The sequence below is a fragment of the Dipodomys merriami genome, unplaced genomic scaffold (assembly GCF_024711535.1).
Source record: "Dipodomys merriami isolate MVZ:Mamm:240054 unplaced genomic scaffold, mDipMer1.0.p SCAF_17, whole genome shotgun sequence".
NCBI lineage: Eukaryota > Metazoa > Chordata > Mammalia > Rodentia > Heteromyidae > Dipodomys > Dipodomys merriami.
The window spans coordinates 13,706,855-13,725,360 of NW_027203048.1; the positions used below are offsets into that span (position 1 = coordinate 13,706,855).

The window sequence follows — 18,506 nt, forward strand, 5'->3', positions numbered from 1 at the left end:
TTATAGTTTCAGAATGAAACCAAAGAGAAGGTAAAGGCTAAATGTTCATACACAGAAAAAACCCTAAGGTATGTTCTAACATCATAAAGTCAAATTTCTTTTTTTTTTTGGTCAGTTGTGGAACTTGAACTCTGGGCCTGGGCACTGTCCCTGAGCTCTTCAGCTCAAGGCTAGCACTCTACCACTTGAGCCACAGTACCACTTCCAGTTTTCTGAGTGGCTTATTGGAGATAAGAGTTTCATAGACTTTCCTGCCCAGGCTAGCTTTGAACTGTGATCCTCAGATCTCAGCCTCCTGAGTAGCTAGGATTATAGGCGTGAGCCACCGTCACCTGGCTCAAAGACAAATTTCTAATTCCAATGAATTACAAAAATTACGACAAATGAAAAACAAGTTACTTCCATGACAAAGCAGTCATCATCACATAATTCTGAAACATCCCAGTTTGAACTAACTACATTACTTACGTAATAGATGGATCCACTTGTTTGTAAGCATGGGCAGCACAAGACCCACAGTACGTGTATCCTGCATGGCTACAAAACAAAATAATTTTTTAATCGAATTCAAAATCATGATATCCTGAAAAAGCACTTTAGAAAGAAATACAATTAACTACAGTAAGCACAACAGATTGAGTGTACAAACAAAAAGCAATGTAATGATATAAAGTCTAGAATAAAGAAAACATTTATTCTTTATTATACCGTGATTTTAAATTTTTAAAAAATAGTTTGTAATCTTTGGACTATAGACTATAAATATGAAGATGTTCAAGGCTTTCATGAAGTTGGTCAGTTAGCACTAATAATGTATGTGTTTCTAATCCTCCTCTGCAGCTATATTAAAAATGTTTACAAAGCAATGTCTGTTGTTAGCAGTGAAGGAACGACTAGGTTTCTCTGTACAGTATATAGCCCTCATTTTCTTTCTACACAATCTTCCTTTTCATGCCCTTCTTTAAGCATTGGCAGTTCTCTGACTGCCTACAGATTCCCATTCTCCTTAACTGCACTTTTCTTTCTTGATGTCTTCAAATTACAGAAGTTAAAAGTCACTACCCTAATGCTTGCTCATTTGTATGTAGCCAGTGGTAAAGTGATGAATATTTTAACAGGCTCCACAAGGGGAAAAAAACCTATGCATATACATATGCATGTAACTTTATTCTAAAATTTTACTGAGATAAGCAGACATGTCACGATGTACAAATAATGACAAAAATATGTATTACTGTGCCAGATGCCAGTGGCTCATGTCTATAAATCTAGCTACACAGGAAGCAGAAATCTAAGGATTTTGATTCAAAGCTAGCCCAGGCAGACAAAACCAGGAGATTTTTATCTCTGATTAACCAGCAGAAAGCCAGTAGCTCAAGAGGTAGAGCACCAACCATAAGTGAAAAGAGTACAGCAGGAGTGCAAAGCTCAGAGTTCAAGCCTCAGTACATGCACACACACGTATATACACACATGAACACACACATACTAGGACATAAAGGGCTGGTAGCATAGCTCAAGCAGCAAAATATAGGCAGATGTAAAGCCTTGGATTCAAACCCCTGTATGTATGCATGTATGTATATATGTATGTATGTGTGTGTGTATGTATGTACGCACGTATGTATGTATGTATGCACACAAGGATGGATAGATGAATACAAGTATAAACAGACTTAGAATGAAAGATAAAAGAGTTCCAAAGAAGGTTCACAAAACTATGTAAACATGTGTAACACTACATTCATAGTTAACAAATTTTATGTTATATGCATTTTACTACAATTAAAAAAAAACTTTAGGGCAGATGAATGAAAAGAAAAATAGTGAACAAATATAGCCATAGTACACAAAATGCCTATGCCAAAACTGAACTAAGAAACTGGGGACAAGATTGATGGGGATGGAGATATAAAGAGTGACTCTGATCAAAATACATTGTAAGCTGGGCACGGGTGGCTCACGCCTGTAATCCTAGCTACTCAGGAGGCTGAGATCTGAGGATCCCAGTTCAAATCCAGCCCAGAAAGGAAAGTCCATGAGACTCTTACCTCTAATAGACCACTAGAAAACCAGAAGTGGCGCTGTGGCTCAAGCAGTAGAGCACTAGCCTTAAGCTGAAGACCTCAGGAACAGCGCCCAAGCCCAGAGTTCAACCCCCACGACCAACCAAAAAAAAATGCATCGTATACAGAAACTGACATATTACACAAAAACCCCCTTTGAAGAAAATGTTTAATAATTTTAATGATACAAATAGAAACTTCATCAAAGAATACATTAAATTACTCATAATCTCACAAAAGGAATACTCAACATCAATTTGTCATTAGGGAAAGGCAAAATAAAGCCATAATGAGATACCATTAATACCCACTGGAATAGATAAAATTAAGAAGTGACCATACCAAATGTAGCAAACATGTAGAAAAACTGGGCTGGGAAGGTGGCTCAGTGGTAGAGTGCTTGCCTGCATGCATGAGGCCCTGGGTTCGATTCCTCAGCACCACATAAGCAAAAAGAAAAAAGCCGGAAGTGCCGCTGTGGCTCAAGTGGTAGAGCGCTAGCCTTGAGCTGAAGAGCTGAGGGACAGTGCCCAGGCCCAGGCCCAAGCCCAGAGTTCAGGCCCCACGACTGGATCCAAAAAAAAAAAAAAAAAAAGTAGAAAAACTAAATCCAGAGTACACTGGGTAGATCACATTTCAAGGCCAGTCAGGGCAAAAAGTTATCAAAACCCTATCAAAAACCAACAAGCCACGCAAGAGAGTAAGCATCTGCCTATAATCCTACCTAGTAGGAGGCATTAGTAGGAAGATAGCAGTCTAAGGTCAGCCAAAAATGGAAGACCCTATCCAAATAAATATGTAAAGCAAAAACAAAGGCTGGAGGCATGGCTCAAGTGGCAAAGCATCACTTGCAAACACAAGACCCTAAGTTAAAACCAGAGTCACATTTCATACTCCCAAAAAAAGAAAGAACAACTAAAACTTATACCATGTAACTCAACCATTCTACTCTTAAAATAAAAAGTATTATGTCCACACACACAACTGTACATAAATGAGTCACGGAAGCTTTAATTTCAATAACCAAAAGCTCCTGGAAATAATCAGAGTCCCTTACAAGTGAATGGACAAATTGAAGTACAGCAATACAGCAAGATACTCTTCATCAATAAAAAGAAATAAACTCAAAATAATTATGCTGTTTTAGCCGGCACTGGTGGCTCAAGTCTGTAATCCTAACTAGTCAGAAGGCTGAGATCTGAGGATCATGGTTCAAAGCCAGCCCCAGCAGGAAAGGCCACGTGACTCTTATCTCCAATAAACCACTCAGAAAACCGGAAGTGGTACTGTAGCTCAAGTGGTAGAGTGCTAGCTCAAGTGGTAGAGTGCTATCCTTGGGCTAAAGAGCTGAAGGACAGAGCCCAGGCCCAGAGTTAAAGCCCCACAACTACACAACTAACACACATTCTCTCTCTCTCTCTCTCTCTCTCTCTCTCTCTCTCTCTCTCTCTCTCTCTCTCTCTCTCTCTCTCTCTCTCACACACACACACACACACACACACACACACTAATAATTATGCTGTTTTAAAAGAAAAACAATAAATAAGCATGCTGAGAAGGAAAACACAGACAAAAAGAGCTCCCATTATATGGGAACACATGTATGATCCCATTAAACAAGTCTAGAAAGTTAACACTAGTCTGAAGAGACAGAATAAACTGGTGAACATGATGGGGAAGGAGAGCAAAAGAAATAAATAAATTATAAAAGGACACATGAACTTTTTTGGGGGGAGGGGTCCAGTCGTGGGGCCTGAACTCTGGGCCTGGGCGCTATCCCTCAGCTCTTCAGTTCAAGGCTAGCGCTCTACCACTTGAGCCACAGCACCACTTACGGCTTTTTTCTTTTTGCTTATGTTGTGCTGAGGAATCGAACCCAGGGCCTCATGCACTCTACCACTGAACCACCTTCCCAGCCCAACACATGAACTTTTGAGGAAAAGTATGTTCATTTTCTTAACTGTCAGTGATAGTTTTGCATCCATATGTCAAACATCAAGCTCTATACCTTATATGCACTTGTAAGTTAAATCCTACCACATTACAGCATTTTAAAAAAATGCTTCTCACTGAGCTAACGTAGGTATGGAGGAAAAGTCAATCACAGCAATACAAGTAAGTAACAGGGAACATGCACTGTAACTCTGGTAAGAATGCCTATCAAGCTTCCTCAATATGGGGATGCTCTGGTAACCAATTCTAATCTTAGCCAGAAGGGAATGTAAGTAGTTCTTTGGCTCAGCACACAGCTTTGCCTCATCCTATATTTCATCCTGATACTAAATCTGACCAAGGGACCTGTTTTAATCTGTTATGTTCATTCTCAAACTTAATTTGCTATTTTCTTTCTTCAATTTAAAGACTCTGGTCTCTCCTGTTTTTCTAGTCTGATTCTTGTCCAGCTTCATCAGTCCTGTTTCTAACCAATATCCACTCTAGAAAGCATCCAGAAAGGCTTCTTAGAAACACTGCCTACTTCGTAAAGACTGAGGACAGAAATAGGAAGAGTACAAGAGTAAATACATAAAGGAAGAAAATAAAAGCCAAAAGAATCACAGACACAAATGTTGAAGTGTGTGACAGAGATGAGAAATACAAGACGATCTTAGTGTAACAGAGTAACATGAGGCTAGAATCAAGCAGAGGGGTCTAGGCTTGATAAAACAAAATATGTGAAAATGTGGTGAACTCCTAAACAGACTATGACAACATGAAGCTACTATTAGTACAACACTGCAAACCATTGGTACAAAGGACAGATTAGAGACAAGTATGAAGAAAACTCTATTGGAATCAAGACAATGCTAAATTCAAGCATGAGGCACTTGTGCAATGGCATCAGTGCTAGTGAAAACTGAGAAATTAATGTTCTAGAATCTTAAAAAGAAAAACAGACTAGTGAACAGGAAGATGATGAGAAAGAGGAAGGATAATGGTAACATTTATAATGTATAGTTCAAAGTATTAATCTAATCCATACACTATTCTCCTAAAGACAGAAATCCTCTTCTCGTTTTACAAATAAAGAAACTAAAGCATAAAGGTTAAAAGATGTACTCACTGTCAACTCCACACTAGAACTTGGGGCTAAGTTATATATATATATATATATTCATATTCGGACTTGGGGCTAGCCAGTAGTAATCTATAACCCATGCTCAGAGCAACTACAAGAGACCCTCACGTTTGAAGGAATAATAAAAATAAAAAATAAAAAAAACATGGAGTAAGTAGGGAAAAGCAATAAACCCGCAAACTGTTGTAAATACTTAAGAATCATACCTTATAGAAAAGGATTGATATTGAAACCATAATTAACTATGGTAAATAACATGGTTTATAATGGAAATCAGAACTCTTCATTTTAGTGAAAACTAAGTCTGCTTGAAGTAAAAACAAACTAGTTGCAGGGACAGATAAGTCAATTGGAACAGATCTTAACTTGGACAAAGAATATGCTGAGAGTATTTTTTAAATTAATATATCCCATATCCCCCCCAAGAGGAAAAAATATAATTCATGAAATGAAAGAAAAAAATCTAACATTTTCTTGTACACTAGCTAAGAATCAGGTTAATGAAGAAAGCCAGAGTGATAACCACAAATCTCACTAAAGATGTCTTTTCTTACCCATCTTGTTAACAGAATCTGTGTTTCTACATACATAAAGTTTAAAAAAAAAAAAAAAACTTACAGTAAAGGAGGCTTCACTAAAGAACAGCTCAAGTTTCTTCATTTGACCATCAGAGTCAGAACAAGGAAAACTTGAATTCCAAAGATATTAAATTTTTCATTTTAAAGTGCTCCTCAGCAGGTAATCCCAGCTACTCAAGAGTCTGAGTACCATAGTTTCCCTTATTTGTAATAACTAGTATATGTCTGAGTCAAGCAGAAAAGGTCAGATAAGTTGATGTTAGGGAAATGAACCCTAGGATATGTATTCAAATGTTTTTTTCTTTCAGGTGATTGCTTCTAACACATTTATAAGATTATTTCTATGTTGCTTTGTATGTCCCTCCCCCACGGTATAACCCCTGCTTTCACTGTATTTGAGGTTGATATAATTTGTGGAGGGGAAGGGAAAAAACAAATCGTTTAAAAAGGGATACAGGGGGGCTAGGAAGGTGGCTCAGTAGTAGAGCGCTTGCCTTGCATGCATGAGGCCCTGGGTTCAATTCCTCAGCACCACATAAGCAAAAAGAAAAAAGCCGGAAGTGGCGCTGTGGTTCAAGTGGTAGAGTGCTAACCTTGAGCTGAAGAGCTGAGGGATAGCGCCCAGGCCCAGAGTTCAGACCCCACGACCGGACCCCAAAAAAAAAAGGGATACATGTGGATCCATTGCAACAATGAGATGTACAAGTCGTTTTGTGTAAAAACAAACTTTACAACTTTGGGGGGGGGGGGTAGGATGGGGGGCAGAGTGGGGGAGGATGGGAAGGGATGGGAAGGGGAAACAAAGGAGGAGGCTACAATGCTTGATAAGAAATGTACTCATTATCTTGCCCATGTAATTGTAACCCCTCTGTACAGTATTTTCACAATAAAATTTAAAAAAAAAAAAAGTCTGAGATCTGAGGATCCCTGTTGCAAGTCAACCAAGGCAGGAAAGTCCATGAACTTCTTATCTCCAATGAAGCACTAAAAACCTGAAAGTACAGCTGTGGCTCAAGTGGTAGAATGCCAGCTGAGCAAAAAAAAAAGCTCAGGGACAGTAAACAGTTCTTGAGCTCCAAGACCAGACATCCTCCCCCACCCCCCACCCCCACCCCCGCCGCCAACATACACATACAAAAAGCCAGGTGCCAGTGGTTTATGGCTATAATCCTAGATACAGGAGGCTGAGATCTGAGGATCACAGTTCAAAGTGAGCACAGGCAGGAAATTCTGTGAAACAATAAACCACCAAAAAGCCAAAAGTGAAACTGTGACCAAGTGGCAAAGCACTAGCACTGAGCAAAATTTCTCAGGGACATTGCCAAGAATATGAGTTCAGGGCTGGGAAGGTGGCTCAGTGGTAAAGCACTTGCCTTGCATGCATGAGGCCCTGGGTTCAATTCCTCAGGACCACATAAGCAGAAAAAGCTAGAAGTGGTGCTGTGGCTCAAATGGTAGAGTGCTAGCCTTGAGCTGTAGAGCTGAGGGACAGTGCCCAGGCCCAGAGTTCAGGCCCCACGACCGGACCCAAAAAAAAAAAGAAAAGAAAATCAGCCATTGCTGTGTGACAGGAACTATTAACAATTCATACTGAGACTTTCAAGACTGAAAGAGAACAATATAAACTGTCACTATCAAGAGTCTACCCCACATTCTATGTTAGGTTTACCCCTGAGTAACTCAGGGGTAAGTTGCTGTTTTTGTTTTTTTGCCAGACTTGGGGCTTGAACTCAGGGCCTGAGCACTGTCCCCTTCTTTTGCTCAAGGCTAGGACTCTACCACTTGAGCCATATCACCTCTTCTGTCTTTTTCTGTTTATGTGGTGCTGAGGAATCAAACCCAGGGCTTTTCATGCATGCTAGCTAGGCAAGCACTAAGCCACATTCCCAGCCCTCCTAGGTTCATTCTTGAAGAGAAAAAGAAGAAAAATAAAAAAGGAGGCGCAGGAGAAGGGGGAGGGGGTGGAGGGGAGAGGAGGAAGGAAGGAAAGAAGGAAGGAAGGGAAGAAAGGAAGGGAGGGAAGGAGGGAGGGAGGGATGGAGGGAGGGAGGGAGGGAGGGAGGAAGGGAGGGAGGGAGGGAGGGAGGGAGGGAGGGAGGGAAGTTAGTTTAAGTAGAATTCAAGGAAGTTTTAGTAGTCTTATTTCTACTAACAATAGCAAGAATAAAAGAATAAAAGACTGGATGAAATGAGAAAATTTCAAAAATTAAGATTTTATACCTACTAAGCTCAGCTAAGACATAAATTCTAGAAATTCAGTTACAAAACTTTTCTGCACAGATAAGACCAACTGTATTGAAATGGGCCCTAAACAGTTTACAAAAGCAGCAGCCTGCTCTTTGCCCCCTCAATTTTACTGTCTTTAATTCTTTTCTTTCATAGGCACTGTTCACCAGTCCTTAAGATTTCAGCTTCAACAAAAACATTAGTAGTAATTACATACAAAACAAGAACCAAGTTAGTCATTCAGAATTTTTTTTTTTTTTCTGGCCTCTGGGGCTTGAACTCAGAGCCTGAGTGCAGTCCTTGAGCTTTTTAGCATGGGGCTAATGCTCTACCACTTTACACAGCTCCACTTCTAGCTTTTTTGGTTATTAACTGGAGATAAGACTCTCACAGATTTTTCAAACAACAATCCTTTTTAGCCTCCTGAATAGCCATGATTATAGGTGTGCACCATTGATACCAAGCCAGAATATTTGTTTTTAAAAAACAGCATCTCAGCGGTGGCTCACGCCTGTAATGCTAGCTACTCAGGAGGCTGAGATCTGAGGATTGCAGTTCAAAGCCAGTCAGGGCAAGAAAGTCTGTAAGACTCTTATCTCCAAAAATCACTCAGAAAACCAAAGGTGGTGCTGTGGCTGAAGTGGTAGAGTGCTAGCCTTGAGTTGAAGAGCTGAGGGACAGTGACCAGGCCCAGAGTTCAAGACCCACAACCAACAATAAATAAATAAATAAATAAATAAATAAATAAATAAATAAATAAATAAATAAATAAATAAATAAAACAGCATCTCGTGCCAAGCATCAGTAGCTCAGACCTGTAATACTAGCTACTCAGGATGCTGAGATCTGAGGATCGCAATTCAAAGCCAGCCCAGGCAGGAAAAGACATGAGACTCTTATCTCTCCAATAAACCAGAATATGGTGCTGTGGCTCAAGTGGTAGAGCACTGGCCTTGAGCTGAAGAGCTGAGGGACAGTGCCCAGGCCCAGAGTTCAGGCCCCACGACCAAAAAAAAAAAAAAAAAAAAAAACAGGAGTTAAGGAATTTACTCATTTACTCAAGGACCTCTTTTATGTAAACATCCCTTCTTACTCTTGCATCAATTTTTCCTTCTCTACTAAACATTTATCAATATACACTTTAAAAACTCTCAAATGAAATGAAAACCCTTCCTTGATACCTTCCCATAAAGTAACTGTCCTGTTTCTGTTTTACACAAAAAATACTAAAAAGAGAAAGAAAAGGAAAAAAGAAAGAAAAACAAACTGTATATACTGTGTACATGTGCTGACTTCATTTCCCTCACCTCTTATTCTTTCTTTTTTTTTTTTTTTTGTCGGTTATAGGCCTGAACTCTGGGCCTGGGCACTATCCCTTAGCTCTTCAGCTCAAGGCTAGCACTCTACCACTTGAGCCACAGTGCCACTTCTGGCTTTTTCTGCTTATGTGGTACTTACGAATTGAACCCAGAGCCGGGTGCTGGTGGCTCACGCCTGTAATCCTAGCTACTCAGGAGGCTGAGATCTGAGGATCGCGGTTCAAAGCCAGCCCAGGCAGGAGAGACCGTGAGACTCCTATCTACAATAAACCACCAGAAAACCGGAAGTGGCGTAGTAGCTCAAGTGGTAGAGCGCTCGCCTTGAGCTGAAGAGCTGAGGGACAGCGCCCAAGCCCAGAGTTCAAGCCCCACGACCGACAAAAAAAAAAAAAAGAATTGAACCCAGGCCTCATGCAAGCAAGGCAAGCACTCTACCACTGAGCCACCTTCCCAGCCCTTCTTATTCTTTCTTAAACCCACTCCAGTGATGCTATCATGCCCACCACTCAATAGAAATTTCTTCTCAAGGTCACTAGTGGTCTCCATATTGCCAGATCCAATTGCTAGTTCTCAATTTTCCTTGAATTTGCCCCACTGGCAACATTTGGCACAGTTCATGGCATTATCTTCCTTGGCATACTTTTCATACACTGGCCCCACACACATACCAATTGGTGCTTTCCTTTTTTTTCACTGGTCTTCCCCTCAGTGTCTCCTTTGCAAATGATCCTCGGCATTCTAACCTCAAAAAGGGTGCCTTTCTCACTTTGTTAGGTTAGTCTTAAAGGTTTGGTCCTCTTCTCTCTATCTTTATTTTATTCCTTAGTTGATTTTTTTCTTTAATTTTTTAAACTAGGTTTTGAATTTAGGGTCTTAAGCATTCTAAGCACTCTACACCACTTAAGCTATACCACCAGGCTATTTTATTTCTTAGACAACCATACATTTCTTAGGTAATCTAGAATGACATTTAACTATTTACTTGAATCTCCACTTGGATATCTAATGAGCATTTCAGTATTAACAAGATCAAAACCAAACCCTATATTCTACAATAAATACTTCAAACCTATTCCTCCCTTCCACTTGCCTTCCCTTTAACAGAACAAAAGTAATTTCATCCTCCAGTTGCACAGGTCATCCATGACTTTTCTAAAACACACTGCTTCTTGACACCTCCACTCCTAGCCTCAAGTCCAAGCCATCATACACCAGCTCTTTTTCTATACTATTTTATTGTCTCCTAAACTGGACTCCCTTTCCACACAGTATGTCTAGACAGTAGCAGAAGTTCCTTTTCAAACCCAAGTCAGATCAAGTCACTCTATTTCTCAAAACTTGCTGTGATATGCTTTTTCATTCAAAATCAAAAGTCCTGTGACAGCCTACAAATGCTAGCACTCTGCTGACGATCTCATCTCCTCTATCACTCTCCCTTGCAAAGGCAGAGTGTCCCTTATCCAAACTGCTGGGGACAAGGCGTGATTTGGAATTTCAGAAATTTTCAGGTTTGGGAATAGTTGCATATATGTAATGATATATCTTAAAGACATGAGCCAGGTCTCAGCATTAAATTCATGTATGACTTTAGTGTGTATGTGTGCTGGAACTGGGGCCTAACCTCAAGGCCTCCCACTCTTGATTGGCTTTTTCACTTATAGCTTGGACTCTACACTTTACCCGTGCCTCCATTTCCAGAATTTTGTTGATTAATTGGTAATGAGTCTCATGGACTTTTCTGCACCAGCTAGTTCTGAACCACAATTCTCAGATCTCAGCTAATCTAGGCATGAGCCTCCAGTGTCTCACTTATGCTTTATACATATGCTTATACATATATGCTGAAGATAATTTTTGTTGTGTGCTTGAATGGGGCTTGAAATCAGGGCCTTTCACACTTACTTAGCATTTTCCTCAAGACTAGTATTCAACCAGTTGAGCCACATATCCATTTAAAGCATTTTTCTGGATGAGAAAATTTCAGACTTGTCTGCCCAGGCTGGCTTCAAACCGCAGTCCTCAGCTCTCAGCCTCCCAGTAAAGTACAGGCATGATCTACCAGTACCCAACTTCCTGAAGATTATTTTATACAGTATTTTTAGTGTGCCTGTGTTTTGATTTTTGATGCATCACATGAGATAGGTGGCTGAATTTTTCACTTGTGGTGTGACCTTGATGATCAAGAGTTTCAGATTGGTAACTAGTTTTGATTTTGGATCTATAGATTAAAGATGTTCAACCAGTACATATTTTCCTGGCTATGTTAACAGCTTGCTTTCCCTCAAACACATTAAAGCATATTCCTGCACAAGAACGTTGAGTTTGCTATTCCTCAACCTGATACGTCACTCTTCAAGTGTATACTTTCTCCCATTATCCTGGCTGAAATGTTACTGTATCAGGGAGACTTATTCTAACAATAGGAAATCTCTACCCATACTGTCACTCAGAACTACACAATAACTATTAGGAAGACAGAAAATTGGGGAAATGACAGATGGTAAAACAAATTTTACACTTTATGTCAAGCAGTCTGTATCAGAAAGATTTATCCTCCAATCCAGCAGTAGGACGATTTTTCAGAAGTTATTAAATTTGTTTTGCATGTTCCTTCGTAAGTTGAGGTATAAAGTAACATCTATTGTAAATACTTTTTTTTTTTTTTTTTGCCAGTCCTGGGGCTTGAATTGAGGGCCTGGGCACTGTCCCTGAGCTCCTTTTATTCAAGGCTAGCACTCTACTACTTGAGCCACAATGCCACTTTCAGCTTTTTCTGTGTATGTGGTACTGAAGAATCAAACCCACGGCTTCATGCGTGCTAGGCAAGCACTCTACCCGTAAGCCACATTCCCAGCCCTGTAAATAAAATTTTAAACAAACTTACGGTGCAATAATGGCTCTAGCAGGTCTTTTTGTAGACTGTACTTGTGAAAGCCAACCTTCTAGTTGTGCATTCAGCTGCGGTCCTATAAAATAACAAAGAACAAAACTGGAGTCAGCAAAGTAATGCATTACAGACAACCATACAGGCACAAAGCCCTCATTGAACCTATTTTGTACTCAAATAGCTCAATGGGCAGTGGGATCATCATTTTGGATGTTCAGGTTTGAATTTACCAACTACAAGGTTTCTGGAAAGTCATATGGTACAGTAACTATTAGACAAAGCTTGTTTTTGTTAATTTACTTCTTAAAACCATCTTCATCCCAGAAAAACAATTATTTATAATTTGAAGTCACATTTAAACCTGGCTTTACTCAATCAATAAAATGGCATCTGAGAAAGAGGCAACATTTTGTACCCTCGATGATATGACCCTTTCTTCCATCCCCTACTGGTACCCTACTCTTATGACAATAATGACTGTGTCACCTCAAAAAATCTCTATTTCAAGTACCTCTCCAGTTCATTCCCAGGTCCTACATTTTTTTTTCCTCTTATCCTTTCTTCATTTCTTGTTTATCCTGAGCTCCAACAATGTATCACTATAGTCCTTCCCTTGTCTGTAGCCTCAGTTCTGTTCCTTTCTCCCTCCATTGATCAAAACAGAGTTTAAAATAAACTTTCATTTAATACTACCTAAAGAGCTAATGAAACAGATGAGAAATAACCATATAAACCTCTAAATTATAAGAAAAAATTCAGGAAAGTTTAAGCAGTGCTCAGAAATCATATTACATTAACTTGATCAATTTAGTGTTTCACCTTCAACAGAGAATAATAGCTTCTCTTTTTCTCTTAAGCTTCAAAAACTTTCTTTCATCCCATTGTTACTCCTAGGAAATAAGTAATTCTTTCCATTTTGTCCAATACAAATAATCAGCTGTATACTCCAGCCCAGCCTATCATCCTTGTTTGCCAAGTTGTTCCCAGTTATATCGCTCAGTCCTAAGCAAACAGGATATATTCGTCACCCTCAATTCAAAAAAGAGGGACTTCATCTTTCTACCACTTATTCTGCCCGCTTTCTTTTTTTTTTTTTTTTTTGTTGTTGTTGGTCGTGGGGCTTGAACTCTGGGCCTGGGCGCTGTCCCTCAGCTCTTCAGCTCAAGGCGAGCGCTCTACCACTTGAGCTACAGCGCCACTTCCGGTTTTCTGGTGGTTTATTGGAGATAGGAGTCTCATGGTCTTTCTTGCCCGGGCTGGCTTTGAACCGCGATCCTCAGATCTCAGCCTCCTGAGTAGCTAGGATTACAGGCGTGAGTCACCAGCGCCCGGCTTCTGCCCGCTTTCATTCCTGTTTCAACAAACTGTCTTAGTTCCTAACAAAAACCATATACTTAGCCTGGAGCTGGTGGCTCACATATATAATCCTAGCTACTCAAGAGGCTGAGAGCTGAGGATTGCTGTTCAAAGCCAGCCCAGGCAGGAAAGTCTGTTAGACTATTTCAATTTAACCACCAAAAAGCCAGAAGTGGAGCTGGCTCAAATGGTAGAGCACTATCCTTGAGCACAAAAAGCTCAGTGCCCAGTTCAAGCCCCACATTGGCACCAGAAGAACACACATACACACACACACACACACACACACACACACACACACACACACACACACACACACAGAGTATCACCCCAATGCTTTATTTCCTCTGTGTGTGGGGGGGGGGAGCGGGGGGCACGTGCTTGTGCATTTGTTCTGGTGCTTGAACTCAGGGCCTGGTCACTGTCCCTAAGCTTTTTTTTCTCAGGACTATCACTCTACACTTGTGCCACAGCTCCACTTCTAGAAGGCTTTTTGGTAGTTATTGGAGATAAAAGTAGCAGACTTTCCTGCCCCCACTGGCTTTGAAAAGTGATCCTCAGACCTCAAACTCGAATAGCTAGGATTACAGACATGAGCCACCAGCTTCCAGCTTACCACAATGCTTATTCTAGTCATTTAAATAAACTTTTTCCCTTTAGCTAGAGGCACAACTCAATAGTTAGAATGTCAGCATATACAGTGTGAGGATCTAAGTTCAAATACCAGTACTGCCAAAAACACAGATTTGTCTTGGGGTTGGGAATGTGGCTTAGTGGTAGAGTGCTTGCCTAGCTTGCACAGGGCTTGATTCCTCAGTACCACATAAACTGAAAAAGCTGGAAGAGGCACTGTGGCTCAAGTGGTAGAATGCTAGCTTTGAGCAAAAGAAGCTCAGGAACAGACCCTGAGTTCAAGCTCCAAGGACTGGCAAAAAAAAAAAAAAAAAAAGTGTCTCATTAAAATGCAATGCCGGGGCTGGGAAGGTGGCTCAGTGGTAGAGCGCTTGCCTTGCATGCCTGAGGCCCTGGGTTCAATTCCCCAGCACCACATAAGCAAAAAGAAAAAAGCCGGAAGTGGAGCTATGGTTCAAGTGGTAGAGCGCTAGCCTTGAGCTGAAGAGCTGAGGGACAGCGCCCAGGCCCAGAGTTCAGGCCCCACGACCGGGGGCCACCATTACTTTTCCTTCACCTATACCCCATCTCTCTGGCCCTCTTTGCAGTAATTTTTTTTGGGGGGATCCGGTCGTGGCACCTAAATTCTGGGCCTGGGCGCTGTCCCTCAGCTCTTCAGCTCAAGACTAGCGCTGTACCACTTGCACCACAGCGCCACTTCCAGCTTTTTTCTTTTTGCTTATGTGGTGCTGAGGAATCAAACCCAGGGCCTCATGCATGCAAGGCAAGCGCTCTACCACTGAGCCACCTTCCCAGCCCAGGAAATTTTCTTAAAGGGATGTACTTACATACTTCTTCTCTTCCATCCTTTCTATCTTTTTAACTTAAAAAAAAAAAATAGATCATTCTATATTGCCCAGGATGGCCCCTAACTCCTAGATTCAACCGATAGTCCTTAGTCTCATAAGCAATTGGGAAAATAGACACACCACCAATCCCACCTTTGTTTTCAGACTTTTAGTCAATAAAAACTATGCATTACAAAAGAATCCTGATAATAATATGAAGTACCGATGTAATACACCTATCACTTTCCTGTCTGCAGATTTTATGGTTGTTTCCACAAATTTTGTTAATAATTATATCCTTAATAGACAATGCTGCAGTTACGAACATGTGTTAAGAGTTTCCCTGGAGTGTTCCCTTCGGCAGCACATATACTAAAATTGGAACAATACAGAGAAGATTAGCATGGCCCCTGCGCAAGGATGACACGCAAATTCGTGAAGCGTTCCATATTTTTGTACAAGTTGTCATGTCCAAAACGAGCTTTACAACGTCGGTGGGGGGGGGGGGGAAGGATTGGGATTGGGGGAGGGGGGGAGGCTGGGAAGGGATGTGAAGGGTAAACAAAGGAGGAGGCTGCAAGGCTTGGTAAGAAATGTACGCATTATCCTGCCCATGTAATTGTAACTCCTCTGTACAGTATGTTCACAAATAAAATTAAATTAAATTTTAAAAAAAAGAGTTTCCCTGGAACCTATCTAGAAGCACTGTATGAAAATATGCATATTATTTTTTATTTTTATTTATTTATTTATTTATTTTGGTCAGTCGTGGGGCTTGAACTCTGGGCCTGGGCTATTCAGCTCAAGGAGAGCACTCCACCACTTGAGCTACAGTGCCACTTCTGGTTTTCTGGCAGGGGTGTTGGGGGGGGGGGTGGCGGACAGCACAGCGATTGGAGATAAAAGTTTCATGGACTTTCCTTCACCGGGCTCGCTTTGAACCGAGATCTTCAGGCGTGAGCCACTGGCGCCCGACTTAAAATATGCATATTCCTAACTCTATTAGAACACTGCTAATTTACACTAGAGCAAGTGGATCAATCTATTCTTCAATGTACACATGGACAAATAAAACAAAAATAAGAAGCTTAATTCTACTTACATGCCCCCATGTACTTTTCTGAGAACATTTGCTTTAGAGCACTCATAAACTCTTTCTTAGCCCCTTAGAGATATATGTAAATCTTTCTAAAAGCTAGTTCCATTACCTTTCCTAGGATCTAGTATTCATCTCTTCAAAATGTCACCATAAAGGGAAAAAGCTGTTGGCTGGTTGGTTGGCTGACTGATTGGTTTTTGGTGCTAGGAATAAAAGCTAAGGTTTTACAGAAAAATGGAAACTTTAAAAAAAAAAAAAAAATAGGGGCTGGGAAGGTGGCTCAGTGGTAGAGCAGCTGCCTTGCATGCCTGAGGCCCTGAGTTCGATTCCTCAGCACCACATAAGCAAAAAGAAGAAAGCCGGAAGTGGTGCTGTGGCTCAAGTAGTAGAGCCCTAGCCTTGAGCTGAAGAGTTAAGGACAGCGCCCAGGCCCAGAGTTCAGGCCCCACAACCGGACCCCAAAAAACAACAACAAAAAAAAAAACAGCTAGCTTCTTCAACTTGCAAAATTACTCCCTATCAACAGATATGAATTTATTTTTTTCTTTGAATAAAGCCAATTCACTAACACAAAACATTCCCCAATTACAAAGAAAATTATGTGTGTCAAACAGTACTCCCAGTCCTCTTTTCTCCAGTACTGTTTACTGTTTATCTTGAAAACTGTGTATAATTGGTTGTACCTGCTTGGCTATATATAAGGGTGAGATCCTATCTGAAAAATAATTAAAGCAAAAAAGTCTACAGGTGTGGCTTAAGTGATAAAGCACTTATGTATCAAGATCAAGGCCCTAAATTCAATCCCTAGTGCCACCAAAAGCAAAACCATTATATTGAATACATAAAAAATAAAATGGGCCAGGCCCTGGTGGCTCATACCTGTAATCCTAGCTACTCAGGAGGCTGAGATCTGAGGACTGCGGTTCAAAGCCAACCCCAAGCAGGAAAGTCTGTGAGACGCTTATCTCCAATTAACTACTAGAAAACTGGAAGTGGTGCTGTAGCTCAAGTGGTAGAGCATTCACCTTGAGCTGAAGAGTTCAGGGACAGTGCTCAGGCCCAGAGTTTAAGCCCCATAACTGACCAAAATAAATAAAATAAAATGGACAGCCCACCTACAAGTTGCCTAAGTACAAACTTTTTTTAAAAATCAGTTATAAAATAATGGCATTTATATCTATCATTAAAAATAATAAATCAATTGGACTGAGGACATATCTTAAGTGGTAGAGCACCTATATAGGATGCACCAAACTCTGGGTCCAAAACCGTGCTCTCAAAATAAATCAACAGCACTTAACCAACTTTCCCCCAATTTTCTCTCTCTCCTCTCTCTCTCCCCTACCTTTCCTCTCTCCCCTCCCTCTCCTCTCTCTCACAAATGGATTACTGGGAAGTGGACCATAATTAGAGGAGGTAAGTTGCTAAGAACATGCCCTTTGAAGGCGACATCTTGTCCCAGGATCCTCCCTCTGTGTGTGTGTGTGTCTGTGTGTGTGTGTGTGTGTCTGTGTGTGTGTGTGTGTGTGTCTGTCTGTCTGTCTGTCTGTCTCTGACCATTTGTCTCCCCCCCTTCTCACCCTTAGCCCTGCTTGTCCTGAGGCTTGAACTCAGGGCCTAGGCACTGTCCCTGACCTTTTGTGCTCAAGACTATAACTCTCTACTTCTTCAGCCATAGCTCTATTTCCAGCTTTTGTTTTGGTGTCTAATTGGATATAAGAGTCTAACAGACCTTCCTGCCCAGGCTGGCTTTAAACAGCGAAGAGTTATATGTATGAGACACCGGCACCAGGCCAATTATGAGACACCGGCACCAGGCCAATTCTCTCATTCTCTGTCTTCCTATGACCACATACTTAAGAGTTCAATGTCATACTATTTACAATGTAAACTAAAATCTTATTTTTCTAGTTACATCTCAAGGGATGTTTGTTTTTATGTATCTGAGCTCTCCACATTAAAAAAAAAAAAAAACAAGCCATTGGCACAACACACTGGGGATTATAACACAAGAAATGTCACATTAAATATAACCCAGAGCTATACAGTATCAATGTAAAAAAAGATGATGAAAAAATTGTTGTAAAGACACAATACTCTTGATATATGCCTCAGATAAGCCAAATCTCAGATTCTTTATTAGCTATTTGTTCACTTAAACATTTTCAATAATTTATTTCCACTTTTAGGTAAACTCTGTAGATAGGACTAAAACTGCATAAGAACATTAACAATTCCAATGAAGAATCCTTAGCATGATCAAGTAGAAATCATTTAACCTTTTCATACGCACTCACGGACTCCCAACCCTATCGGTATTTCACATCTAAAATGAGGCTGCAAGCCTGGAAAGTCAAAGCATGCTATTCTCTCCCTATCATTTACAAAATAATGTGAAAATTGATTTAGCACTTATCTATGTAACAGTCCCTTAACTGG

The 18,506-nt window shown here is 40.6% G+C and overlaps 1 protein-coding gene and 1 non-coding gene across 3 annotated transcripts in view; one reads left to right on the forward strand and one right to left on the reverse strand.

Moving 5' to 3' along the window:
* The window catches only part of Memo1 (mediator of cell motility 1), a 102,695-nt gene that overhangs the window by 50,360 nt on the left and 33,829 nt on the right, over positions 1-18,506 (reverse strand). The window contains exons 2-3 of one of the 2 annotated variants that reach the window (XM_070025319.1): positions 12,150-12,231; positions 469-537 (exon numbers count right to left, since the gene is read on the reverse strand). In XM_070025319.1, coding sequence (XP_069881420.1) covers positions 469-537; positions 12,150-12,231 — 151 coding nt within the window. The remainder of the gene's footprint in view (positions 1-468; positions 538-12,149; positions 12,232-18,506) is intronic. The other variant, XM_070025318.1, reaches the window with a different exon arrangement.
* On the forward strand, positions 15,317-15,423 carry LOC138829337 (U6 spliceosomal RNA). Its single transcript, XR_011372545.1, has one exon. It is a non-coding gene; the product is annotated as a U6 spliceosomal RNA (small nuclear RNA).